Raw genomic sequence first — 27,379 nt, 5'->3', positions numbered from 1 at the left:
GTGAGAGAGGAGGAGAGTCAGAACTCATTTGCTGGTCATACTAGAGACTCCCTCAAATTCACACTGCTCTATATTGGTGTGAGTTGTCATCATCCCCAGAGCCCCCTCCAGTTCAGTCTTTGACACATGTTTGTTGGGAAGTTCTAATGCCCAAAGCAGCACAGGTGTGTGCATCTCCCATCACACTACAGAGCAATCCTTTAAAAATAACCACAACCATTTCCTATAGAATATGGAAAATATGTTGTTCTTCAAGATTAAGGATCTAAAAGCTTAAGAATTTAACAGTGACATTTACACAGACTGGGGAAAATTTTCTCATTCCACATAAAAAAACTGAATTCAGTCTTCCTCTTTTCCCCCCGGAAATATATAGAAAAAGGCTTACATTTTGGCAAAGAAAAGAAACACAAATTAAAATTGATTTTCCTGGTTTTACATTTTAGTTTCTTTTCTTCCATAAATTGTAGGCTGAACAAAAATATTAAAAAAAAAAATCAGGATAGAATTGTTAAGCACAAAAGGAGAGAAACAGAACACAAGACATAACACGTGGAATATGATAGGTTTGGGACGTAAAGCCACTTTTAAAAATCAGGTTTAACTGGCTATAAGACTGTTCTCAGGCAATTGGTCTAAAACCTAATGTTAGAAAAGTTGAGTTTGTAGAATTTCCAGCAAAAATTATTATGAGGAAAGGACTGAAAAGTGTTACTGTGGATCACTGAGGATACCTCTAAAGAAATCACATACAAAATAAAAAATTCTTCAAGTCACACATCAGTGTTGTGTCTAATTAATCTAAAAACCAGTCACCTGGTCTTTTTGCAGTAAGAAAGATACAGATATAGAGAAAATATAGGTCTAGGAACAGAATTTTATTCGATTCTAGAAAGCATCATGCATCAAAATTTTTTCTTAATGATCCTTGCCCAGCTTTGAGATGAAAGAACAGCATTTACAAAGTCAAAGGATGCAAAAGTAAGGTTAGCACCATAGGAGGAATACTCTTCTTTTTACAACTCCATTTGATAGACAGTTATGAAAGAAAACAGAAGAAGAAGAAAAAAAAAAAGCTAGGTGGTTATGCGACCTTGCATTTTTATTTTCAACATCCAAGATACTTAAATCTAAACATCAAGATACCATGGCTCTCCTAGTAATATCTAATAAATCATGTTCAGCAAAACTTGCTCTGTACACTGAGAAGCATTTAAGAATCAAAAGATAATTGTCACAAAGTACCACCTAATGTGCAAGATAGAAACTGTAGAAGTCCAAAAAAAGAAAGGAAACCAAGGTGAGAGTTTGTCCCTCTTCTAGTCTTTTGCAGGTATGGCTACTATGACTTGCTGCAAAGGTCAAAAAAATAGAGGGCATGTGTGCTGGAGCTGGCTGGGATGGGACAAATATCCTAATATTATCCTGTAATACCCTAGTTTCATGGGCCAAATATCCAGATGTTCTTAATCCAAACTATGTCATTTCTTACCTGCAAGCAACTACAGAATTACATCAGATTTCAAATGTTTGTTTTCCTTATTTTTTTATTAATTTACAAAATCTTCTCCATGTGGTTCATACTGTAAGGCTTCCAAGAGAGTCAAGTTTTATGAACTCTCCAATCTTCCCCAAGCAAAAATTCTAATACAGGATTTAGGAGTTTTAAATGCCACATTGTCATTATTATGTGCTGTCTTCTTAAGGCAATGGAATAATTCCTTTCAAGTACCATAATTTCGCATCACAAATCGATTCTAAAATTTCCTTCGCAAGCATCTAAAATTACAATACATGTAAAATTATTTAAATTCCATTAAACTATTAACCTGACTCATTTATTAGAAGAAGGGTTTGAAGCACAATTATGAGGAAGAGGCAGCTTTTTGTCAGTTTGGGAAATACATCTTTTGATTACTCCCACCTTTCAAGGTCACATGTACGGACTTTTAACAGCAACACTGAAGCAGCCTGTTAAAAATAATTGCTTTGTATCCAAATAGAAAAACCATTTAATCCCAAAGCAGAGCGTGGTGTAACCTAAACCACCTGTATTTTCCAGACTGATAACCATTAGCACTTGAACACCTATTGCATCAACACTGTTTAAACATCAAACTACCCAGAGGAACCTTCACAGCCGTGAGCTCTGCATCACATCACCACCGGGAGAGGAAGGAGACTCTGAACTTTTCTTTCTCTTTCTTTTATTTATGCTTGGGCTTCCAGCACTGCACATCAGATAGCCAGGGCCTTACTCTGTCCTGTATCAGACTGCAAAGATACAACGCGCTCTCTCTGCTGTCCTCGCATCGACAAATCACAGTCACGTCCCACAAACCCTTCACGTGAGCGGTTCCTTCCTTCTGGAAAAGCATCTCTCCTCTCAAGGATTTCAGATAATGCTTCTGGCTTACAAAAGATTAAGTGCAATCAGTTACACTGAGGGTTTATAATGCGGCCCTTGATTGTATTTTCTGTGCACGCATTTTACATCAGGCACACGAGTTATATAAAATAGTTTGGAGTACAAAAATATGGTTATAACATAGCAGTACCAAACAGCACAGAATTAGAACAGTTTTATTACCATAATACCAATTTATATACAGACCCTCAAATTAAGGATTTTTTTTCTTTTTTTAATTCTAAGTATTCTTCCCAAATTGGCAACTGTAGTGTACACTCTAAAAACTGCAAATTAACAACACAGATCTATTTTAACCCCTACATTGTCTATGCAGTCTGCACCAATCCTCTCTCTTCCACACAAAAGTGTATTATAAATAATCTCACAAAATGTCACGTATGCTTTATTGCACATTGTACATGCCAATATTTAAAAGAAAGGCTCAAACCTTTCACTTGTTATCTAACTGTTTAAATAACTAGCATTTACTTGTGTTATGAATACTATTGCATTTTTCAGGCTCTAATCTTAACTCATAATTTAAAAGAAGAATAGCAGAACAGAAAATATGCCTTGAACTTTATAGCTTCTGTGAAAAAAAAAAGGAAAAAGCTTCTTTAATCCTGCTGATCTCTACTTTATAAAGTCATTAAAAACATCTGACCTAATTAAAAATGCTGTTTCGAAATTTCCGCATGTTTTACTACAAAATTATGCATGTAGCTGCTTGTGCAATCATCTATTCCTTCTAGTTTGCAGAATTAGATGTGTCTGTGCTGTGCTGACGGGAGGGTTGAGTTACATAGGTCCTAGTGTGAGCTACAGGAGTTGTTTTATCAGCCTCTGCTGTGCTGGTCTGCACAGGGGTGGGACATGAGGAGCCTGCCAGACACCCGGACAGCTTGGGATAAAAGGACACTGGGCACAAATGGCCACCCAGCACCAAGGCCATGAATAATTCCTGTTAAGCAGATCTTTATACACTAAGGAATATGAGTAAATTATCATTAATATGTGGGTTTATGATAATGCTGCACTAAAATACGGCTGCTAAACAAAGAGAATGATTGGTTGTCTGACGGATATGTGCCAGCTGGTAAAAAATGCCTCACTGGATAAAAATCTGCGTTTTGAGGGTTAAAACTCTGGCATGAGCAAAAAAGATTTCAAAGTCGATCAATCAAATGTTTTGCCAAGGGTTTCTAAAGCTATTAGCCATCAACAGCTCCAGAAAGGGATAAAAATAGCAAAACCAAACCACTAAAATTGCACTATTACAAAGAAACAAGTCCATGAAAGGGAGAGTCACCAGCTGCAGTTAAGGGACAGCCACTTCGAGAAGCCGATTGTTTTTTCGCTTGCAAGTTGGGATGTTGCCGTTTTTCTGGCTGCCTTGTATGAACTTCACACACACTTTGTCTTGTTTGAACTGGACCAGGAACCTAAGAGAGGGAATAGTAAAAATTTTAGTTCAGTGTGGAGAGGAAAAACAAACAAACAAAAAAAGACACGTGAGAAGCAGAAGTCTTTTCCTGTTGGTTCTAAGCATCACTCCAAAAGATGCTATTTTCAGCTCTGTATTAATAATAAAGAGTTGGGGAATCAATAAAAAAAGCCATAGCTTATGGTATGGCTAGAAACTCCTTCTGGCTGTATCTCTGAATTATTGCTTTTTGCCTATAACTGTGGACATTTTACAAGTTAGTTTGCTACTCCTTTAGAAAAAAAGCAATTTGAAACAGAATTACTGATGTACCAGAAATGCAGCAAAGACTGTTTCCAGCTACTTCACTGTCCACCAAAGGGACTTCTCTGTTTTCATGGAAGCTCAATACTTCTGTAGCAACGTCAGGAGTTCTCTTCTTCTCATTTATGCTTAATTTAGTACATCTGGTATTTTAGCAGCTCTCAAATGTCTAATCCTTAGTTAGCCTTTATAGCCCCCTGCTCAGCAACTGGGAGAATTCACTTCCTGCCCAGCAATCTCCAAATTTAGACATTTTCTACAGTTCAGGGTAAATTAATCTGGATTAGACTCTTCACTTTTTACCGGAAGGGAAACTTCACTGAATGTGGAGAATTGCCTTTAAAAAAAAAAAAACAAACCATAACAAAAAACCAACATGCTCCTGTGGAGCCTCAAACCTCTCACGGATCTGGATAGCGAGATTAAAAGCAATAAGCAAGGTAGTGCTGCCTCTTGGCTCACATGCAGTGCTTGCTGACCTAAAAAGTCCTTTGTAATACAGCCCATTTTCCCTTTTAGCATCCTTAAAAAGTCCTCCAGCAGAGGCCAAAAACTTCAAAGAATTTGCTCTGCAGCCGGAAACCACAAATCAAGCTGACGGCAGAGCTCAGGGGAGGAAGTGGCCTCTGCTGAGCTGAGCTGCCCTCGGTCCTGCTTCCCTGCTGCACAGCCCAGGCACTCAGAGCCTGCTCAGCACTTCCAGCCATGCAAGCACCCCAAAAATGTGCTCAGCTCTTACAGCCCTTGTCTCATCACCAACGCTGCATTTTCCTACACACACTGTTTCCAATGTGATGCATGTGAATGGTGTGTCTCTTCCTAAACACAGCCCTGCATCAACAGCATTCTTAGATCAGCCCTCTTCCCAAAAACCAGAGTAGTCTCCTAGAAATCCCTAGGAGAAACTAGAGATTTCTCCTCAATCCCTAGTTGTGCTTGTGTCTGAACTCTAACAGGGAGAGGACTCCTGTTTCACCATCAGCAGAGACGGGACTGCGAACAGCTTAAAATGATTTATTCTGGGTAAACTCAATAGCAATACACACGCGAATGTTTTTAATCTGCAGGAGAAGAAACAAAAGCCACATCCCAAAAAGCAAGGCTCCCTGAAAGCAGAGTGTTTTCCAGACCTAAGGCAAGCAGGCAGTCCAGACTAGTGCAATGCATGCTTAAACTCTGCTTTAGTAGTTTATTCCTTTGTAGTCCCCCTTAAACTAGGGGGATAGGCACACTTTTAGAGACTAAAAAACACACACTCTTGAGCAAATTAAATGACATCTGGTAACAGAACAAAGGAAAATGGCAGATTTTATTCTCAAGGAAAGAGCAAAATCAGCCTTTTAATAAAATCTGAAATCTGAACAGATACAAACTACTCACTACTACCATGACTCTAGAACACACGCAGTATGGTGCAGCCAGATAAAAAGGTCCCATTTTTGCCTACAGGAAATTTACTTCACTGCTGTTAAAGGGTTCCAAATTTTCTTCATTATTCAAAGTGAATAAACCCCTAAAATCAACATTACTGAAAAGAGGGGCCACATCACAGAACAGAAGTGGCGCATGACAATGGTGGACTAAGTGGGAGACTTCTACTCAGCAAACTTTAGGAGTTCACACACACTCACAAACACCTTTATTCCATAGCTAAAAACCCAACAAGGGCAGTCCTTATTTAAGGCCAAAATATGAAACTGTACTAAGCAGAAAGAAATACTATTTTGAGATGCAAACTTTTCATCAAACAAAGCTTTTTAACAACCAAAAAAACCCAAACAAAACTTTATAAATCTACACTGGATTGGAAAGAGACTTTGTATTCTTTTGGGATTGTTTTCAGAAGAACTTGGCACGTAGTGTCCACTCTAATCTATAAATATCTCATAGTAATCTGTGAACTTTTCAGTCACATGCAAAATTGTTCTCTCAAATGTACTAACTCTTGATTATTTCTACAGCAGCAATTCTGCTTCACAGCCCTACTTGAAACTACTTTAACAAAAGCACATTTTCTGTATTGACGCAGGGATGCAAAAGCCAAAATGAACACTATAAATGAGGGCACACTGAAAACTGGCTTCTTCTTTACAAGTATTCTGTCAAGATAAAAGAAGTATTAGCTGCACAACAGTGTTTTGTTATTCTGACACTCGATTGCTTGACGTTTTAGCATGCTGCATTGAAGCAAATGGACTCTTAAGCAAACGAACATACTCATCAGATATCTCAATGTTGAGCTTCTGTTTGGTTTGGCTGAGAGTAGTGCGGTAAAGTTTAGTGGCCATTTCAATAAGGTGATCGCTGCTGAGCAGGAAATCTCCTTTACTGGCAGCTTCTGAGCCCTGAAATAGGAAGGAAAGCAGTTAGGACTACCAAAACCTTAGGTATGATTAAATGGCAGCCAAGCAGGAGGGTTTACAAGGAGTCTTCTCGTCCCAGTTCAAGGAAACAAAAATCTTCTGTCTTTTACATTAAATAGGGATTGCAGTGCAGTGTATAGGCTGAAAATACCATTTGCACCCAAATAATCTACAAATCAGGTGAGAAAGGTTTTAAAAAAAAATCCCTTCTGGCCCTAAAGGAGGGTCATCTTCACTTTCCTACAACATTGTAGCTGTTTCTGTATCCTTTGTCTGGATACACCACAGCAAGCTTGCAATAGTTGTGGAAAGGAACTAAAGCAAAATACCGACACCAGGATTAGGATGATGGCAGTAAGTAGGAACAGACACAAAGTATATATGAGTCTTCAAATCCATTCAGGCTAGAATACAGATGCCAGCTTAATGATTTTAGCAGAGCAATGGTTACAGTGCAGTGAGGCAAATATAGCACTGAGCTAAGTTCTTTAGAACTGAGTGAAAAATTAACTGTGCCTCAACGTGGACTTCTTGGCATCCCATAAAGAAGAGAGAAATATGCTACCAGTATATGTGAGAAAAACACTGGCACAAGGTACCTGAACCATATTACAAGTGGAAAACTCTGATCCTGAAGAGAAACATGAAGTCTGATTTTCACAGTTAAATGATCGTTCATAATGTAATAAACTGTTCTCATTTGGCTTCAGTAGCTTCAAATCAAAGTTTTTTTCAGCTATGGCAAAGTTCAATAAATTTCTAAAGTCCACAAGCTAACCTCTATGGTTTAATGCTACAAGATAATTAACAAACAGGTTTTACATCACTGCACGTAAAACAGTCATATTATAGTGTGATGGAGTGGTAACCAACCTCCTTGAGGTGCACTGCAAAGAATCCATCATTTTGGGAGCTCATGGACACTTTGGTCACGTCTCCCAGTGGAACCTCTGACTTGATAGTCCCAGATTTTTGATCCGCAAGAAGAACGTTATTTTTGGTTAATAAGAAAATCCTGGATGCAGCCTGTGAAAATGCAAAAATGCAGGTCATTGTCTGCCTGAGGAGAGAGCTGGTTTCCATCGAGCACCTAATAAGACTCCAAGAAGTTCAGAGTTCACAGAGTTAAAAAGGTTGGCCCACATTAGCAAATGTGAACATTGGATGTTCAGTAGAAGCTGCAGATCAGTTAAAATCAGGTCAAATTTATTTATGTGTCTAATTATAGACTGAGAAGCTTAGCTCATTTTGGCACATATGCTTAGGTATAAACAGTTCCTTTAATTACTGGCTCACAGCTGTAAAATTCAGAAAGTGAAACTCTGAAACTATGTAAATCAGGATAACCTCATTTCTCATGCTCTTTAAATCTCCAGGAAAATCATCACACACTAAATCTCTATATTGATCATTATTCACCAATACTATGATGCAGAGCAACACAAATCACTTAAGTACTTTTCAGAGTTATGTTCTCCTCCCTTTATCTGCTGGAATTACCTTTTAGGAGGATAAGCATTCATATTTTCAAAAGACAAATATTTTTAAAGCATGAAATGTGTGTTCTTAAATTTGTCTTAGAAAACAGTAAGAAAGAGAAATGAGAACTTAATCCACATACAGATTTTTCTCCTGTAAACTTTTAAAGAATAAAATCTTTATTAGAATTAAGAAGTAGCTGCCTTAAGCACACAGAACCATCGTTCATTAATTATTTTTTTTTTTTTAAATCTTGAGAGCTGTAGCGTATGCAAGTACAGGAAAGATATTGTCTTCATTTAATTAGTTTCCTCTAAACCAGAAAATTAACTTGGCATCAACAACAGGCAACCTAATTTCGCTCCTACAAATGCATAAATGACATCTACATCTGAGAAGTTGAGATCTACTACTTCTAATATTTAGACAGATATGGGGAAAGCAATTAAGTTTACTAAGGCAGAATAATACTTCTTGTTTTAATAAGTATAATTTAAATGCAAAATGTGTTCTATGTTGGCAGAATAAAAAGGTACCCAACATATTTAACAACTTTATTCAAACGACACAAGAAACTTGCCTCTCCATTCCGAAGAGCTTTGGAAGACAGGCAAAGCTAGCACAGTATGCCACTCATAATTTTAAAAGATAATAAAATGTGATAATCAGAAGCTTGACTGACAGCATGGACTTTGAAAAGTTATGTTTTTTAAATACTTGAATAAGATATTCTCTAAATGTTTATTTTCTTTAATTGGCAAATAGAGGATCTTAGCTGAGTACAGAGACTGCATTTGGTTGTGACACAATACAGTCTGTTACCAGTTGATGAGATACCTTTTCTGTTTGGAAAAGTCACTGGAAACTACAAAACAAGACTTTAGTAATCTTTATGTAAATTTAAAAGAGGTGCTTAAAAATCATCAAGTTACATAAAACCAGCATTTCCAGTCTTGCCCTAAAAAATATGCATTATTTAAAAAAATCCTCAGACTATTACAAGTCTTGCTTTCAATGTATTTATAAGAAAAATTATCTATCCTTCTGGATAAATCAAATCCACGTGATTACCTTCCCGTTGGCTCTATTGATCTTATTCACAACTTCTGCAATAATGATCTTCTCATCCACGGCATCTTTGAGCTTTTTGTACTTGGGGTTCTCGCTGATCTCCAAGTAAGCCCCTTGGAATGGCTGCCCAACACTGCCCAAAGGAAAGGCAAAGGAAACACGGGTTAAACAAGAACCTCAGGGAACAAGCAGACCTGACATCCTCATGAGGAGATGCACCAAATGTAATTTTCAATGATGGTGAATGAAGAGAAAGTTATCACCAAAGACAGACTAAGATGGGGATTTTCCTTGCTCTGGAAGCATTTTCCAATTAAAAGGGCCAAATTACTTTGGCTATCCGACACATGAACATCCTTGCACATGCAGTCAGCTATGATTTGTGATTACCCAGTAAGAGTCTCTGGGAAAATAAAAAATAAAAGCTCAGTAGGACTGACACACTATTGATACTGACAGGCAGGACTTCAGTGACAGACATGAACTTGCCTTCAAAATCTGCTGTTGTTTGTGAAACATGTAGCAGCTCCTTGTCAAGAGCTGCTGCACTTGCAAATTCCCCCATCTTTATACACCTCAGGGTGTGAAAATAAGGGCTTCACTGCAGGCCAAGAACTGCTGGATAGTTGCTGCTTGCTTTGTTTGGAAGTCACTTCAAAAATGGTGATTTAACTACAGTCAAAGCATTAAGGCAAAGCTTTGCCAAGACTGGAGCCTAAGAGAAACCAATACATTATGTGGAACTGCCTTTGCAAATGCATCTCTGGCACACAGAGAGATGGGAAAGAAGAGGAAGGGTACCGGAATTTTAGTACCCACAAGTCCCTCTCTCTTTCCTTAAATAGTTATACTACAGGCAGAAAATTAGCCACATCCTAAGAACCATTATCATACTAATTATTTAGAAACTTTATACAGTAATTTTCTCTACCCTTAGGCCGATCAAAAAAACCCCAAAACAACAAAACAACAGTAGGAGCTAATCAGCTCTGAATACCAGACAAAAAGAGATGGGAATGTTTCTAAATAAATGCAGGGTAGGGAAAGCATTCCAACTTTCCACCATGTTAGAGCTTTGGGGTTTTTTGGTTTTTATTAATAAGCATTATGAAACTATAGTCATCAAAAGAGTAGATTCCCTGTGGACTTCATCCATGATCAAACAATGACAAGTTATAGCTAAAACTGAAATGAATCAGCAGTTCCTCTATCACATATACCACTTAAGAATGTCTTGGATAAAAATGACATATATATCTATTTTTATACATATATATATATGTGTGTGTGTGTGCATACATTTTGCTGTATGTTATTTCATTGTTCAGCTTTAGTGTAAAAAGTACCAAACCAGGAATAGAAATAGAATTCCTTCCTTCCCAAGGAGCTCTGTGCTGAACAGATGCATACTGACTAAAACCTAAAAAAACCTGCTTGCTCACAGGAAAAGTCCAAAGGCACCATCTTTCTCTTTTCCCAGCAGCATAAAAAGACATCCCAAAGCAAATAAGGAACAAACCACAAGCTAGCATATGTAGCCATTAAGTAAGTGATCTACTGAAGGGAAAAACCAGAAATGTATACTGAGCCCATTACAGGAAAACAGGAAGTGTCTCAATAAAAAAATGACACGAAACAAAACCAGAGAAACACACAAACAAACTAGCAGAGCTTGTCCATGCATGGAACTACTCTCATAAACTCTTGCAGATTCCTGTTCCTCCCTCTGCTGAACCTTGCTTCTCATTCTAGTTGTTCCTGCTCAGCTGAAAATACAGCTACAAAGAAAACTCTCTCGAGATGGACAAGTTGGCTGTTTTCAATAAAAAACACATATATAAGCTCATATTCACTTAAAAAGTGTAAGCCAGCTTATTTCAAGGACATCATTATCTCTGTTTTGTCAGTTTTATTGCATACCAAAAGAAGTGTATTCCTTAAATAAAATTAGATACTACTGCACTTTCTTCAATAATGCTGGCTCTACAGATAGCAATGACAAGAACCTGTCAGCTTTAAAGAACTCAATAATTTGAGAAACTAAAAAACTTATTTGCAGAGATTTCACATTGTTAAAAGAAAAAAAAAACACAAAAAATATTCTAAAATGGAAATAGAAATGTCCTTTAAGTATCTTTAAAAAAGATATGCACCAGTGTATCCAACTCTTAAACTACCCAGTCTTCACCTTAGAGCACTGTGGTGAATGTGCTGAGTCTGAACACAGGAGAGCTCCCCAGCACAGCTCATCTGGGAGTGAGTGACATTGTCACTTTTGAACCTGTCAGCTCACTCTGCCTTTATTATTGCAGGAAACAGCCCAATAGGAATAAGGGCAAAGGGTGAAAGTCGTCCCCTTCTGCAAGTTCCCCAAACTTGTATGGTGTGAGCAGGTCATGGGGGGTCAGAACAACAAACCACCACGGATTCTGGACAAAAGCTCTTGCTGTCAGAGGACTGGTGGCTGTAACAACATCTAAGTTTGCTTCTAACTGAGGTCAATTTTCAGGATTGTAAAGGCAAATGATGGAGGGATGTTGTCAAGCAAGGAAAATGCACTTTCCTGCTTAAGATAAAAAGCAAAATCTTGCTTAGTTTCCCAAATCTATGTAAGGATATTGAATTTCTTTCACACTGAAAGCAGCAGAATCAGTCATTACCTGGCTGGATATAAAGCCTTCTTGTCCTTGAAAAGTTCACTTGCTTCCAGTTTTTCTTCATATATAAGCTTCTGCTGATCTGTGAACTGATCTCTGTACTTTTTACACTACAAAACAGGATATATTAAACAAACCATAAAATTATCTTTCCCAATCTCACAGCACCACAGACTAATGTTTGCTCATTGCTCAAGATGCACATTCTTTGTATGCTTCTGGAGTGATTCAGCTCCATCCTACATGCCACTGATAACCAACAGGAGAGGTGTTTTTCTCCTCAGCCATTCTAGATGCTTTTGAATTACACCAGCAACAATATATAAAACATCTCCTCTTTTATATGTACATATATAACAATATGTAAAACATCTCCTGCACTCGAACATGAGCTTAATCTATGAGATGCCATTCACTGGAAGAGGGCACTAAAAAGGTTCACAGAAACATAAATACGGTTCCATAGTTTTGGAAGTTTATGTAGGCAGAGAGAAAAGACACAGCTGAGAGGGTGAGTTTTGCAGGCTCAGAAAGAAAAACTGTTCCTTGACAATTCACAGAGAAAACACAGCCCACAAGATCAGCAAAACGTCCCACCAGCACTTGAACAGATTCTCTCGCCATTCTCTCCATCCAAAGATCCAAAACAAATTTCAGCTAACCACAGCTCATAAGGCAAAAATTCCACCCAGCACTTCCAACGTTGCTTTAAGTCCTGGCCATGGACACAAGTATTACAAGCTACTAATTAACAGGCTGATGGCAGGAAGCAAACCTCTCTCCCTAGCCCCAGAAAGGAGTAGCCAGGGTAGTTATATCCCTTGCAGGCCAAAGGCAATGATCAAAAAACACACTCCTTCCAAAGAAATAAAGTTATCCTGCTGGAATCAAAGGAAATACATCCTAAAAATAGACCCTTTGTGAACAAAACTGTTGAAAATCATGGGAAGAAGCTCTGCACAGACCGGACCAGAATGTGTCCTACCCTCCACAAATGGAAAATCCTCTTTAGTTCCTTGTGAGTTGAATCCAAGAAAAGGTAAGGCCTCGCTGGCCAGTTTTTATCTATCGGTGATAAAGAAGGCATCTTATTCTTCATTTCCAAGAAGTATTTTTGCATCTGTGATAAAATTGAAGCAAGATGTTTTATTAATGTTCAAATATCAGAGTTATTGAAGTACGCAAGGAAAAGCAGATGCTCTGTGATTAAAAAGCGCAGTTCCCAAACTGCAACTCCCAGCTCTCATAAACCAGAATATGGATTTTTAAAGCCAGGTATATTGAGAAATGCAGATTTAGGTTTCACAGAAATGTGGCAAATACTTTGTACCATTCCTACACCTTCAAACCTTATCACTATCCTTTCTTCACAGTATCAGAATATTAATTTGTCACTTTTCCGTGTGCTTGGACGTTTCCTTAGAAAGACTATCATAACACAACTGTTACATTTGACAGAAAATAAAAATTTAAAACAAAGGAAGTGCACATGTGCTTTGTACAGATATATACATACAAGTCTCTGAAGGGTAAATTCATAAATTTTTCTTCCAGCATTGGCTCTGAAGAATTTCCTGTACTCTCTACGGACCTGGAAAGTTAAACAAACCCTCAAAATGAATATAAAGAATGCATTTGTTTGCACAGGTACTTTTTTTTAAACAAGCTCTATGGCAGAAAACATTAAAACAAGCATATGTACATGCAAAGGGTTCCCTGAAACAGGAACACCACCAAGTCACACTTAAAATTATGTGAAGCAGACCATGGACCACGATGTCTGAAATACACCTCAGCTGACCTGAGAGCAATTATTTGCATACTCATCAAGGAATTTGAAATACCTCCCTCCAAAAAGGCAAATTATTCAAATATTGTCAAATTCACACCATGAATCTATTTTCAATAGGCTTTTGCATGAAGCTGGACTGGAAAAAGCGAGGCATCACCAGTGATGATACAATTTTCTTGTGTCTGAAGTGACACTGCTTTGATGTCAATTACAGACTTAACTGGTGAAATTTTCAGAATTTTCTCCTTTAAAATTCTTAATACACAGAGTTTGCTATAATAAAAAGGGGATTTTTTTTTTTTTTAGAGCAGAATTCTGCATGAAACATTCTTTTCACACAAGCAGTCTTCATTCCAAAAGAAAAATAAGATTTTGGTGCTTGGCAAGAGCAGAGACTCAACACAAAAATTGCTTAACGTAGCAAGCTTGACACTTGCTCCCAAAATTTATTTGAAAACCAATAAAATTTTAAAAAAAATCCAAAAAGTGAACATCAAAACAATTTTTGCACGTGAAATTAATTTTTAATACATACTTGGCAGTGCAAGTTTTAGAGTACTTGTTTTACCTTTTGTATTTCTATCAGTGCTAATTAGCACAGATCAAAGTGCAGAAAAGGCAGTTAGGGAGAGCCTAACTGGTTTGCAGCTTTATGTAACACCCAGGCTCACCTCAAGTCAGCTGAAACATCCCCCAAATTTTTTTGCAACCTCTGGCACAGCCTGCAACACACCTGTTATGGGTTTTGGGCAAAACCCAGGGAAAACATCGTGGCTTTGCATAATTTACCCCAGAGCAAAATTTAGTGGTTTTTTAGCTAACTCACTATGTGTTGCTGGCTTCTCTGGAACCAGAATATAAAGGGAAACCCATAGAATCAAATCCCCTTCAACTTACAGAAAAAAATTTACCCTGGCACCCCCCTCTGCCTCATAGTGATCCATGCATTTTTTTAAGATAAACCGGCACTTGGAAAGCAAAATCTGTCACCATTTGGGGACAAAAAACACCCCACAGGTAAACAGATTTTGCTTAATTACACATTAAGATGCATCAACAAAACTGGCATCATTCAGCTGTCATCATTCCATGCAAATCCAGCGCATCTCTTTTTCCTCCTCACTTCATAAGAAAAAAAAAAAAAATCGAAGTTCTTATTCACTCATTTTCTGCAAGGCTTAGTGCTCTATAAGTAGAGTACATCCTTTATTAATTATTCAGGGATGGTAATTAACACACTCAAAGCCACTCCAACCACAATCATCCCAAATCTCACCATAGACTCTCCTTAATGATCTTGCTTTATATTATTCTTTGCAAGCTGAAAAGTGCGCAAATTAATTTGGAAGAAAAGGACTAATAGACACCCACGCATCCTATTGGTGCTGCAGGGAAGCTGCAAAGCAAGCACTGAGAAATGCAAGCTGCTCCAGAAAAGCCTACATCTGGAAAGTACCACAAATGCTATTAAAATCTACTTGGCATACACTTAAAAAAAAAAAAAATCCTCACAACTTAATGATTTAATCTTTGTCATTTTTATCAATTTTAATTCTTCAGCCTCGCATGTCATGGGTGAAACACTTTGCCTTCAAACTACCTGTGGTAAGGATGGTATGTCGGAATGACAGACTGTAGTCTTATTCAGAAAAATCTGTGTATTTCAGGCGAGATGGAAATTGGAAATGTAGCTTACCCTATCTAGCAATCTCATTGAAAACCACACCACAGACTGCAGAAATGTATTCCTGCTGTAATGTGCCTTAAAGGTTTTGGAGTCATTAGCTTGCATTTAAATGCTGCTGTTTGATATAAAAGGGCCTCTGAGTTCTCAGGAGGGACATATCCTTGTTTTAAAATCATAAAAACAGACCTACTTTGGCAGTAGTACCTAAAGTGTGATTCTGATCTGCAGAATGACTTCTTAAAATGGCTCCTTTCTATTTTGCAGCTCTGGTTTCCATGCATATATTGTAATGGATTTTTTTTTAATACAAATGAACATGCATTATATATAATTATATGTTTTCTAACTATTTTTCCCATTTCATCACTGTCAGGATAAGTACAAGAATATGAGAGCTGAACTTTACTCTGCATCATCGAGTGAATTGTTCCTTTCATCCCTCTGTAGTCTACAATAGCCCCATTAACAGAAGTCACTCCCAGCCAAACCAAACAGATTCAGATTTCTGCAGTTGTTCAGGACTGCATCTGTAAAACTGTGTTATGTAAATCACTTGGGCATAGACCTGAAACATCTGAAGATGCCATTTTCATAGTCTATTTACAGAGCAGAACTACATTTTTCCAGATTACAGATGTATTTTCTTTTGCCAACCAGCCCTTGAAAGCAAGGAACGGAAAACAAAACACTTTTGTGCATCCCAATTTTTCTAGGAATTCACAGCTGTCACAAGCCACAGGTGTGCAATGCCAGGCCCTAAAAAGGCTGCTGGATGCAACAGGACACGACCACTGGCTTTACACAGTGCCCTCCTCGAGACTGGGATCAGGGGTCTACTGTGAGCAACAGGGAGAGCCAGACACTTCCATCCTACTTCCCTTTCTAACACGCAGAGGTCACAAGAAGAAAATACATCCGTGTAATCTTTCCAGACAGGACCTTTGCCAAGGTAGGTCAGTTTTTAAAGTCAACAGCTGTAATAGAGTCCCTTTAATCTGACTTTTGTCTTTCTCTTGAAAGCTGAGATTCCTGATAGGACAAAAAAACCCCCAACACCTCATTGTTGCTGTAAGCGAGGCAATTTCAGCTTACGACTTTTTCAGCCAAATCCATGACAAAATTAAACATCGTGTAAAAAATCATCCCTTCTAGTGAGCCCACACAACAGCTTGTTTATGAAGTGTTAGTAAGGTGTGCCACGCTTTACTGAGATCACGTTGACAGATGGGAGTGTTGGAGAAAGTACCTTCAGTCCAAGCCAGAAAGCCCAAATGACTGCCACAGCATGCTTACGCCTAGCCTCCTCCTTCAAGCGTTTCAACTCCCTCCGAGCCTAAAAGGTTCAGAGAGTGAACAAGACAGACAGACAGCGCGATGCAGACAGCACGACGCCCAGGAAACACCTCTCCCACACCAAGCAGCCGCCTGCCACCAGGAGGGACAAGGATGGAGCAGAAGCCCTTGACCTTTGACACCCAACGTGCCCTGGGAAGTGCTGTGAGGCCACGGAGAAGGTCACAAAAGCCTCCACTGCTGCTGACGTGGCATGTTCAGGTGGGAATTCTGTCAGCCCTGTTATCTGCTGTCAGCCCTGTTATCCACTGTCAGCCGTTCCTCCTCCTCCTCTGTGCACACATCCCATGCCCTGATCCTAATGGGAGAGCTCTGCCTGCAGTTTCACAATCAAAGTGGTGCACATGGAAATCAAGACTTACTAAAATCTCACTATCTAGTCACTCCTTCCACTAGCACGTGCCTGGGCAGGACAGAATCAGCTCTGAAACTACGTGGTCATGGTGACTTTCCAGCATTGTAATGAGGGCTTTTATTCTGAAGGTTAATTTTTAATTCTGATCGCTATGTATTAAAAAAAAAATTCCCCAGCCTGTTAAATGATGTCTGTCTGTGGAATTAAGGGGTAAAGCCATCAAACCTAGTGCATTCCTCGTGTACAAAGAGATAGGCACCTTCCTACCTTTCATCAATCATTCCGTATTAGGAAAGCAATTTGAGGCATGTGTGGGCAACTTAACAGAATGTCGCATTTTAGGAGATACCAGCACATTTTTTATTCAGTTATCTGATGACAACACTCAAGGAAGAGTTCCAGTATTACAGGCTCAGTCAGAGCAGCTCTAGCCCTGTATCTGCGCTTGTCAGGCTGTAAGTTATCAGCCCTGTGCAGCAGCAGGTCCAGCCTGTGCCAGTTATGCTCTTCTGGTGCAGCTGGAAAGGTTAATGTGCAGTTGATGTAGGCTCAGAGATTATGTTTTCACTCATCTGCTTGGCAGAAAAGCTCCTACTGCACAGCAATGTAAAAGCAAGAACTATGCAAAGCTAAGTCTTTGTCTGTCTTGTGAAAAGGAAGGAAACTGAGTACTTGAGGCTCGCTCTTGTTTTATTATTTTTGTTTGTCTGTTTGTGGGTTTTTTTGATAAACCAAGAGACTTCTGATGATAACTTTTAAAATTGTTTGTTCTAAATATTCCCCCAGGAAAAGATAAAAGATCACATCAATAAAAAGTTGTCTCTCTTATCAGATATTGTAATTATTTTTCTAATCTTAATTTGATTTATATTATTATCTTTATATACATATATATTATTATATTTAGATTATTTCTATTTAAGAAATAAGGAGACAAATTTTCACTAAATTCCTGTGAGTCAGTTGATAAAAATAACTATTAAACCATGTTAAAAATTATCCAAATCTACTAAACATTTAAATGAGAAAGTTTAGCATGGTTAACACTATTGCATCCACTGGATGTATCTTTTAATTCAAAGGAATATCTTAAAAGTATGAAAACAAATATCTCTTCTGCAGTACTGAGTGACTTTTGGTGAAAGGAACTGTGGTTAAAAATAAAATAAATTATCAATGTATTGTGCCTAATCAAATGTAGAGTAAACTGTGTGTCTGTCAAATTATACTGTTACCTAAATATCAAGCTAGAACTGAAAAGTTCCAAAGACTCTCTAGTATGTAGGAAATTCTGTACATGCTTGTTTGGATTCCCAGGGCTGCCATTTTGCTGGAAATCTAATAGATTTATACCAAAATAGCAAAGGTCAAACGCAGCATTTTACTCCAGATGTAGTTTGAGTCCATTTCTCCATCCAGTTGGCAAGGTGTTCTGACAACAGACCCACAACATAAATAATAACTGAAAAATGTTTTAAATCCAGTGTATTTATGGTTTTCAACTAAATTAAGCATTTATTAATTGAAACCAATATATTTTTGACCTCTAGTGAACAGCATTTCAAATGTTCACATAACCCACAGCTACAGGCTGGGGATTAGCAAGAATCTTTCAGTGGGACTTTGCTTCTGAAAACAAACAGCTGATGCTGAAATTCCTGGGATTTTTCTAGAGCTGTAAGTTTAGAATTGCAAACTAACATCGTTTTCTGCTAAAAGATCAGCTCATAAAATTTTGCTTTACTTGTATGTACTGATTTTTTTTTTTTTACTGGTTCAAATCACAGCCAGAGAATCAATCAAACCAATCATAACTAGAATTCAATGAAACTTAATAATGCTGGTTTGAACTTGTAGATGAAGACTGTCCAGGATACAGATATGTGGTGAAAATCTCAACTGGATCACTAACACAGTGTCACTGAAAGCACTTGTTGGGGGCCTGGGGAGGAACACACCAAAACCCCCCGACCTTCTCTCCCCCCACAAACCATGCTTTCCATATTTACATGTAGTTAAGTGCATTTCCTAATTTGAGATTACTGTAGTCCAGTCATTTTTAATCTAGTCTAATGGCTTGTTAGTGCAAATCTGTACTTGGTTGCCATGCAAAGAATTTCCTACTCTACAAAAAACTGGCATACACAATGCTATCAGATTTATTAGGTGTGGCATGAATGGAGATGGAAGGAATCGATGATCATGCTCTATTATTTAAGAGTGAACTGTATTAGTCATTAATTCTCACAATGAAATCGTGATTAAATGCTGATATTGTTGAGTAATGAAGGGGGTGGGGCATGTGATAAGTGCATGAAGTACCTTATATCCAAGCCAGAAAGCCCAAATAACAGCAATAGCATGTTTATTTCTAGCCTCGTCTTTCAGTCGTCTCAGTTCCCTTCGTGCCTGTGATGCATTTGAAAACGGGATATAGAAAAGCTTAGGAAAGAAAAGGTTACTGCAAGTTCCCATTGGTGCAAGAAAAGAAAGCAAGTAACCAGTCACTACAAACAGCAAATATTAAAGCGTGTCCCAGCTTCCCAGATTGCACCAGCTATGACATGTTAGCAGCAAAGAGAAACCAAAAAAAAAAACCAGTTTAAGCAGTCAAAGCGGTTTAAGCCACTGACAATATTCACAGAAAACTATCCTGAGGGATATCCTCCTTCACTCTATGTAGGGACACACAACAGCCCAATTTGCTGCCATTTCCTTACCTGGGTACCATGCCAATAAGCAGCAATTACTGTGGCAGCCTCATTACAGCGCTTCAGATGCTTGAGCTCCCGGAGGAGTTTCCGAGCCTGTAAACAATTTTAAATGTTATTTTTTACTAACTAACTTTTTATATTTTTGAGGTAGAGCACTGAAACTTGTAAATCCACTTCCCACAGCCCAGCCTAACATTTGCTTCTCCAGGGAGGATTCTGTGCTCCAAGATTAGGGACTGGCAGGTTAGGGGATCTTAGTTCAATGCTCAGTTTTCTCCTGGATTTGCTGCATTCACTGAGATATCTATATGTCTGTTTGCACAATGGCAACAATATTTTTTCTCCATACAGTAAGTGTCTAATCCATTTAGAGTGCAATAAAGAATAAATCACAAGTAAATTGCCTGGCTTTAGGTCACACTAAAGGCTGCTGTCATACCAGGCTTTCATGCACAGTAATGCTACTGCAAAAGAGCTTGTTCTCCAATGGCAAACAGAAAACCATAACTCAAGATGAAGCTTTTAACCCAGTTTTCTTCAAATAATGCTCAGGGGAAAAGACAGCACATCAATAGCTAGACTGAAAGGATATTTTAACCTATTTAAAGAAAATAATAAAGACAAAGTAAAAAGCGAAAGAAATAGCAAAATCAAATCATGTTACCTTATTGCTGGCAAACTTTAAAGCCTTCTGGGAAGGAGAGACTGTTTACACCAAGAGCTACTAACTGCAGCCCCTTCTTTTCCTGTCTGACAGAAAGGGAACTGACTCCAGAACTAAAGACAGTTCTTTCTCCCCTAACTAGAAGGAAAAGCCAACTTTAGCAGGGTGCAGAAAGGTTAATAAGAAAATAGAGAAGCCAAGAGTTGTTTTTTCTGAAGATGGACAGCAGCAGTTGCTTTAAGCACCACGGCTGCTTTCATGTGAGCTGTTAATCTCATTTTTATCTCCTATTAAAACATCATTCCTTAAATATCTACTAGGGTGCGTGGTTATCCCTTCACAAAGTACAAACCTGTCAGAGAAGAAGTGAAGTTGTGGCAAACTGAGGCAGAGTACAAGCCGACAGCAATAAACTACTTTCTCAACACAAGTACACTTTCACTCCTCCACTTAGCAGACAGAGAATTGAAGATTTAACCCAAGTAACAAATTGCCCAGGCAACCCAAACTTTTTATTTTAATCCTGCTTTCAATCTGATCCATTCTTTGAGAATCCTGTTAAGCATAAAATAACTGCCAACCACAACTTGTTTCTTCCAAATCTGTCCAGCACTACAGTTTTCCTAAGGCAAGTGACAGAGCCCCAGAGCATCCTTCTCTGGAGCTGCTGGCCTTCTCAATTCCTTGGCAGAAGATTCCTCAAGGACAACCCAGTGGTTTGGTGTGATCCCAGCATTCCACTAGCACCGTTTGCAGGGATTTATAGCCCAGTGCAGACATCCTGAACTCACCTCTTCTACAGCAAACACGAGAGTTTAACAATGGCTGTGGCACAGCCAACAGCTCCAAGGAGAGAAGGTGTGAAAGGCAGGGGCTCAGTGCACTTGGAATGTGTTTTCTGTCCTGCTCCTTACCTCATCAGAGACAGCCTCAGGAACAGGAAACTCACCTTCCACCCTCTGATGTACGACTGAACTGTAATAGCCGAACTCTTTATCCTCTGGTATTTCTTTTGTTGCTGTATTGGAAATAAGTATGTGATGCTTAGAACAGAATATTACGTCTGTTAAACTCTGCATAATAAACCTTTCATTACTAACATTTGACAATATGCTTGAGGAGACAAGCACTAAATGTAAAAAGTGAACAATTTCTGACTGAGCAGATCAGAGTGTAGATTCTGTGTTCAACTCAAGGGGAAACAAAGCACATCAACAATGCTGCATGGACAATGTCACTCTGTTTACTGAAACACTAAGTTCATGGTCAGCAGCACAAATGCAGATTAAATGCTAACAGTAAGAGCTTTATTTGTCTTTCCCACCACCAGAGTAGCACACAAACTGTCACAAATGCTCAGGTTTGTTGGCTAAGCTTTTTGCCATTTTTTCATAAGACATGTGCTTTTCCTATTACCCACAGTACCTTTATTATGGCTGATAATAACTTAGGCAGAGGAAAAAAACCAAAACCGTGGATTCCTGAATGAGATGCTGGCGCACTATTTAAGTATGTCAGGTTGAACAATAAATTTCCTGGACAGCTGAGCACTTTCCATCCAAAAAGCTCAGTTCTCTAGTAGCCCAGCATTCAGTATAGCACTAAATTGACAGACTTTGCAACAGGGCTTCCAGACTTGACATTCAGCCCACTCAGTGACAGTGAAAATCTCTGTGAGCAAGCTGGAGAGGGTCCCCTATGGGCCACCCTCGTGCCACAGCTGCTGTCTGTCATGCCCTGCAAGGCAACAGACAAACAAGTGCCTGCAGATCCTTGAGTCAAGCCCCCAGCACAAGGAGTTACTCAAAAAAAGCTTTATTCATTCCAGGGATTTCCTGTGAAACCTTCCAAAGCACAGTGCCTACCAGTCACGTTGGGTTAGGAGGACGGTGCCTTCCATCCACATGAAGAGGCTGAGGAAATGTCTCTATCATCACCATGAAAACAACTGCTGCCATGTGTCACCAGTGACCCAATAAAGGTTTACAGTTAAGAAATCAGCAGTTCTTGGTCCTGTATTTGTTTTCGTTTCTTTATATTTAAAGTTGTGCCAGTCTAGCTGCAGTAAGTCCATTTTAAATTCACTAAGATTGTGTGAGATCATAATGAAGCCATAAGGGCACAACCCAATTCTGTAATGATGCTGTTTGTAGGAACAGGGCTTTCAGTCACACAAAGTCAGAGTGAAGAGCTTCTACTGTAAAAAAGTATGCTTCAGTCATACTTTTTCCAAATGATCTATACTTCCCTCTAATTATCCAAGAGAAGTGAACCAAACACTGATGGGTTCCAAGAGGACAAACAGAAGTGCTTGTCAACTGGAGAACAGAGATTTTTCAGCTCTGCAACTTGCAGTTTAAGAAGACGTTCTGTATTTTATCAAGGTTTCTGATACGCTTGTGCTATTCTCTAGCAATAACAAAACACAGCTGAGAAGTTCAAGAGTGGTTTCAAAAACAAATAAATCCTTTCCATCACATAAGTCAGTATTATTTACTAATGCCAAGAAGACGTGAAAGAGTAGTGAAACAGAACTGCTGTTCAGTTTGTGGCACAGAACACCCAGTCCTGAAACTGCTTTAGGATGAACTGTATCAATAATGATACCAAATTACGAGTCTTAGGAGTTACAATTAAAATAAACCCCTACAGGCAGCATTCTTGAGTCAAAGGCAAATGTACCAAATAAGGCAAAAACACAAAAAGGCTTAGGAATGACTGAATTCCACATGTATATTACAGAACATTTTTTACACATTAACCATATGTTTTGAGAGCACTGTAAGTGTTGGGAAGCACAGCATTTTTGCTGAATGGAAAAGACTCTTCCCAGCTGAGCCACAGAATCCTGCTCTCCAAGAGTGAAAGGGCTCTGGTGAGCTTTTTAATATTTTGAAAACAAGCACAGTGTAAGCACTTAACAGTAGTCTATAGAAACTAAATTTTCTTTATTCCCGCTATTGGTACTTAAGCATTTACATAAAACTGAATTCTTTCAACAGCTCTCCAAACATATTGATGAAAAATATCCTATGAAGGTTATATGTATTAAACAATGAAGAGAACCCCCCACATTGTAAGGATGGTATCTTACTGCATATCTCCTGTACCAGGAAGCGATCACAATCTGGCATTTCTTCATTAACAGGAAGCGAGTACGGCACTTCCAACCCCTGTAAATCTTTTCAATTAGAGTAGCCAAGTCCTCCAAACGCTGCTTTCTCAGGTCTTCTAGTTTGAAGAGCTGGGTGTGGGGTTTTTAGGGTTTTGTTTGACATTGGAAGAAAAACAGCAGGAGAGAAGAGACAAGGAAAAAAAAAACCATAAGCACAGCTCTTGTAAGAGAAATCTCTTGTTTACTGAAGTCCCCCCCCCCTCAGTCACACATTGTTTATCCATCTCCAGAGCTACAGGCAGGTACACCAACAAGATTCATGGCAGATACGATGTCACAAGTCAGTGCTCGAAAATTACATTAAATTAAGGCTGTCAGATATTGTAGAATCTTGATTCACACTGACTTTAACGGGTCTAACATTAAAAAGTGCTTTTTTCGCAACATTCATAGCAATATATCAAAGCACTGCATGTAGAAAAATCTGTAGGAAGCAGGTAGTGAATGATGCTGTCCTCATGAGAGAGGGCTTGATTTTGCAGAAGGCATTTTTCACTTACTGTTCTTGGGTTGCGGATGAATATCTTTGATCTACCGAACGAAAATTCCTCTTCAGGGATTCCCAATTCATTAAACAGCACCTCTACTCCAGCCCTAAGAAGGAGTAAATGAGCTTAACAAACATGACCCCCAGCTCTAAAACTTCTTAGTTTACATATTCACAGCTTAATTTACGGAAAGTATGTGAAAGCATATTTTAAACTTTTAAATAGTGCTTGACATAAGAAGATTGAAAACCTAACTCATTTACTCAGTGGTCTATTCAGCTAAAGGCAAGAATAATCACTGTAAAGATTCAGAATAATTTGATGAAAAAAAGAGGAAATATTATTTTACAGCATCAGCAACGGCCTATTTTCCCCCCCTTACATCTATAATTATTTTACATAAAATTGGAAGAAAGGAAAAAGGAAGGGCTCACACTAATGTCAAAATGTGAAACAATGACTGACGAGTTTGACAAATGCCAGCATTCCATTCTCATCAAATGCATTTTATGAACATCAACAGCAAGAAGGAAAGTGGAACTGTGCAGATCTTTGTGATGATTATTGCCATGCCACTGTTACCAATGCTGCACTGCCACCATTATCTTGATAACCTAAAGACTTAAAATGTAGCTAAAAGACGTTAATCAATTCTGAAAGATAACTAAATCATGCTTTTGGTGGCCACATGTGAAAAGAAATAATAGAGGCTTATTTGCCCATTCCAGACATTATTTGCAAAAAATACATGTGAATACTATGCAATTTAAAATATATATTTAAGATAATTGATTTGCAAGAGGCATTATCTCATAATCATTCCCCAGCCATTATGTAAAGTTATTCCTGAAAGGGCAGAGGAAGATTGCACGGCTGTCTTCAACAAAATGAATGCTCTTACACTTTGAAAGTTGGTTATTAAAGATAAGTGCCTTCCTGATCATTCCAGGCCTCCCAGTTATTTTGAATCCACTGGGGTATCTCTCTCTTACACCCTTTCCTTCAGACCCAAACCAGTAAGGCCTGCACTGTATTCCTTTTGCAACATACACACAACAATTAAAACCTCGGGACACGTGGAAGGTGGGAATTTCACTCAGGACAGGTGGGAATATTGCTGTTTGCCTACCTGGCTGGCCCTCTCCAGTGGGGCCAGGTCTGCTTGCAGAGCATTTTGTACCTCTCCAGGCAGGGTTCGTAGGGCTGCCGGAAGGCGTAGCCTGCCCTCCGGACCCTCACGTTCTCCAGGAGCCCGAGGTACCGGATCTGGTGGCACACCAGGGCTTCGTTGAAAATGTGTGCAGCCTTTTTGTCATTGGGCTTGATGCACCTGCAAAGGAAAACCAAAAGGGACATCTCTTTGCGCCGTAGGCACCAACCACCATTATGGTGAGTTTAACCACACGTTTCAGTAGTTTATCCTTGGGCATCAAGATTTATTTTTGTTTTTATCACCTCATCAAACAAATCCACCAAATCTTTAGCAGGGGGGAATTTACCTGATGTAGTTTGGATTTTTTGTCTGGAGATTTTTCATCAGGGTAGCAACTGAAGCCTTGAACTGTGAACCTGCCGTTGGTGGTCTCTTCAGATTGATTTTAGCAGGGTTTCCTTCTGGGAACAATGCTTTGATAAGGGAGTGGTTGGCCTTCCACATGGCCTGGGAGAGGTCACGGTACAGAAGATCATTATTTTTGTCAACAAATCCTTCCACCTGGTACATAACCTGAACAACAGAGAAGAGTCTCATCAGCACAGGTTTTGAACTACAACATAGACCAGTTCAAAACGGACCCAAGTAGCTGATTTCTACTTTGTACATACTGTCCGAAAGAAACAAAAGATATTTCAGCTTTCATATTAAATATGACATTTGGACACCTTTTTGTTGGATAAAATGTCTGTGAACATGCTGCCTAAGAAAGATGCATTTGCTCATATGCCAACAGTTCCCTGTGTCAATCAGTTCTGGTTTCCTGACATGGAACCCTTCAGGGAAAAAAACCCTTTTTTCCATGATAACTCTGACACACCACCACCTGCCAAGACTCCAAAACAATCTTTTTTTCTCTGAAGAGGTTTTTCTCCCTCTCTTTTGAACCAAAACAACAACAAAAAAATACCCTTTCCTTACAAAGTACTGAAGTGCTTACATTATTTGCCTAACTAAAAAAAGATCTGGAATATCACCTCTTGCTATCGCAGTGCAAGCAGCAAGCTGTGCAGCCCCCAGGGGACTGTTATTTTAAAGGACTTTTACCAGGAAAACAGTCCAATAACAACAAGCAGGAGTACAAAGCTCTGACCTGCAGCTGGGCACCCAGGAGGCAGCCAGAGGAACTTCACGCAGATCTCAGACTGCTACTGGCTTCTTTAATTTGAGGGAAATTAGGAATTTCAAGTAGGAAATGTATTTGATTAATTGTGACAAGTCATCTGGCTGGTAATACAGATTCTTCTTCAGATCCATGATTTCGCAGTTCTGCATAGGTATGTACTATGTACACAGAATACTGCATGAAAATAGTGCTGACGCATATTTTACACAAGAGCAAATTACTGGGAACTCAGGCAGCATTGCACTTTGGAGAACATGTCTCTCATGCTGACAGGTGCAGTAAATGCCACTATTGGAAAAAAACCCCAAAAAAACAGAACTACTGTTCACATGAAATTACTTATATTTTTTAAAAGGAGGGTCAAACTTTTGTTGACCAGTGACAAGATCAAAATGTTCTCGGCTGAGGATGGAAAAACAACATTCCTCCCAAAATAGGAGGAATTCACTCTGCTGGGTAAGTGAATGCCTGTAACAATCAAAGACCCTCACTGCCTGCTAAGACACAATCTGTGCACAGTCCTTCTCAAAGTACTGGGGTATTTTCAATTCCCCAATTCAATTCTTAGATTTTTGACAACCAAAGCAATACCTAGGTATTAACTCCTGACAGATTATATGCAGTTACAAACTCTTCCTGGCAGCTAATGTTAATGAATGGCTGCCTGAAAGACTGAAAGTCTGATATTTCCAGGACTATTTTGAATGAGAAAATTATTGAGCTATTCAAAATTGAAAGATTGAGAAAATTTCAAAAAGCATTAGGCAGTCCTAGAGAAATGAAACACTTTCAAATATTCTTTACTGTGATATGATCATTTCAGCACATTCAGACAAGAGGTATAATTTCAACCCTACATTTACTCTCAATTTTTAAAAAATAAGTTGTCTTCAGTCTACAAATTAAATTATTTTTATTTTCATGAATAAAAAGTCAACATGGATTACACACTGAAAGCTGTCAGACTTGTATTTATTCTTGATGCTTATGTTGTAAAATGCAAATACATTTGCAAGCCCTCTGTACAGCTTTCTCTTCCATCTGTTTAAACACAGAGAATCAAACTCGGCTCCTTCAAATGTACA

At 38.7% G+C, this 27,379-nt stretch overlaps 1 protein-coding gene across 8 annotated transcripts in view; it reads right to left on the bottom strand.

Moving 5' to 3' along the window:
- Positions 1–859: 859 nt before the first annotated feature.
- The window catches only part of MYO1B (myosin IB), a 202,047-nt gene continuing 175,527 nt past the window's right edge, over positions 860–27,379 (bottom strand). For 6 of the 8 annotated variants that reach the window (XM_066189592.1, XM_066189589.1, XM_066189588.1 and 3 more), the window contains exons 17-31: positions 25,455–25,681; positions 25,085–25,285; positions 23,968–24,061; positions 23,387–23,536; positions 21,242–21,310; positions 19,635–19,721; positions 19,237–19,323; positions 16,453–16,539; positions 13,244–13,318; positions 12,713–12,847; positions 11,731–11,837; positions 9,071–9,203; positions 7,394–7,546; positions 6,375–6,502; positions 860–3,852 (exon numbers count right to left, since the gene is read on the bottom strand). In XM_066189592.1, coding sequence (XP_066045689.1) covers positions 3,729–3,852; positions 6,375–6,502; positions 7,394–7,546; positions 9,071–9,203; positions 11,731–11,837; positions 12,713–12,847; positions 13,244–13,318; positions 16,453–16,539; positions 19,237–19,323; positions 19,635–19,721; positions 21,242–21,310; positions 23,387–23,536; positions 23,968–24,061; positions 25,085–25,285; positions 25,455–25,681 — 1,857 coding nt within the window. In that variant the 3' untranslated portion in view covers positions 860–3,728. The remainder of the gene's footprint in view (positions 3,853–6,374; positions 6,503–7,393; positions 7,547–9,070; positions 9,204–11,730; positions 11,838–12,712; positions 12,848–13,243; positions 13,319–16,452; positions 16,540–19,236; positions 19,324–19,634; positions 19,722–21,241; positions 21,311–23,386; positions 23,537–23,967; positions 24,062–25,084; positions 25,286–25,454; positions 25,682–27,379) is intronic. The other 2 variants (XM_066189586.1, XM_066189590.1) reach the window with 2 other exon arrangements.

The sequence above is a fragment of the Chamaea fasciata genome, unplaced genomic scaffold, assembly GCF_029207755.1.
Source record: "Chamaea fasciata isolate MVZ Bird 193981 ecotype frontalis unplaced genomic scaffold, bChaFas1.0.hap1 SCAF_8, whole genome shotgun sequence".
Taxonomy (NCBI): domain Eukaryota; kingdom Metazoa; phylum Chordata; class Aves; order Passeriformes; family Sylviidae; genus Chamaea; species Chamaea fasciata.
The sequence above is the reverse complement of the archived record's forward strand: the minus strand, read 5'-3'. Positions and strand labels throughout refer to the sequence as shown.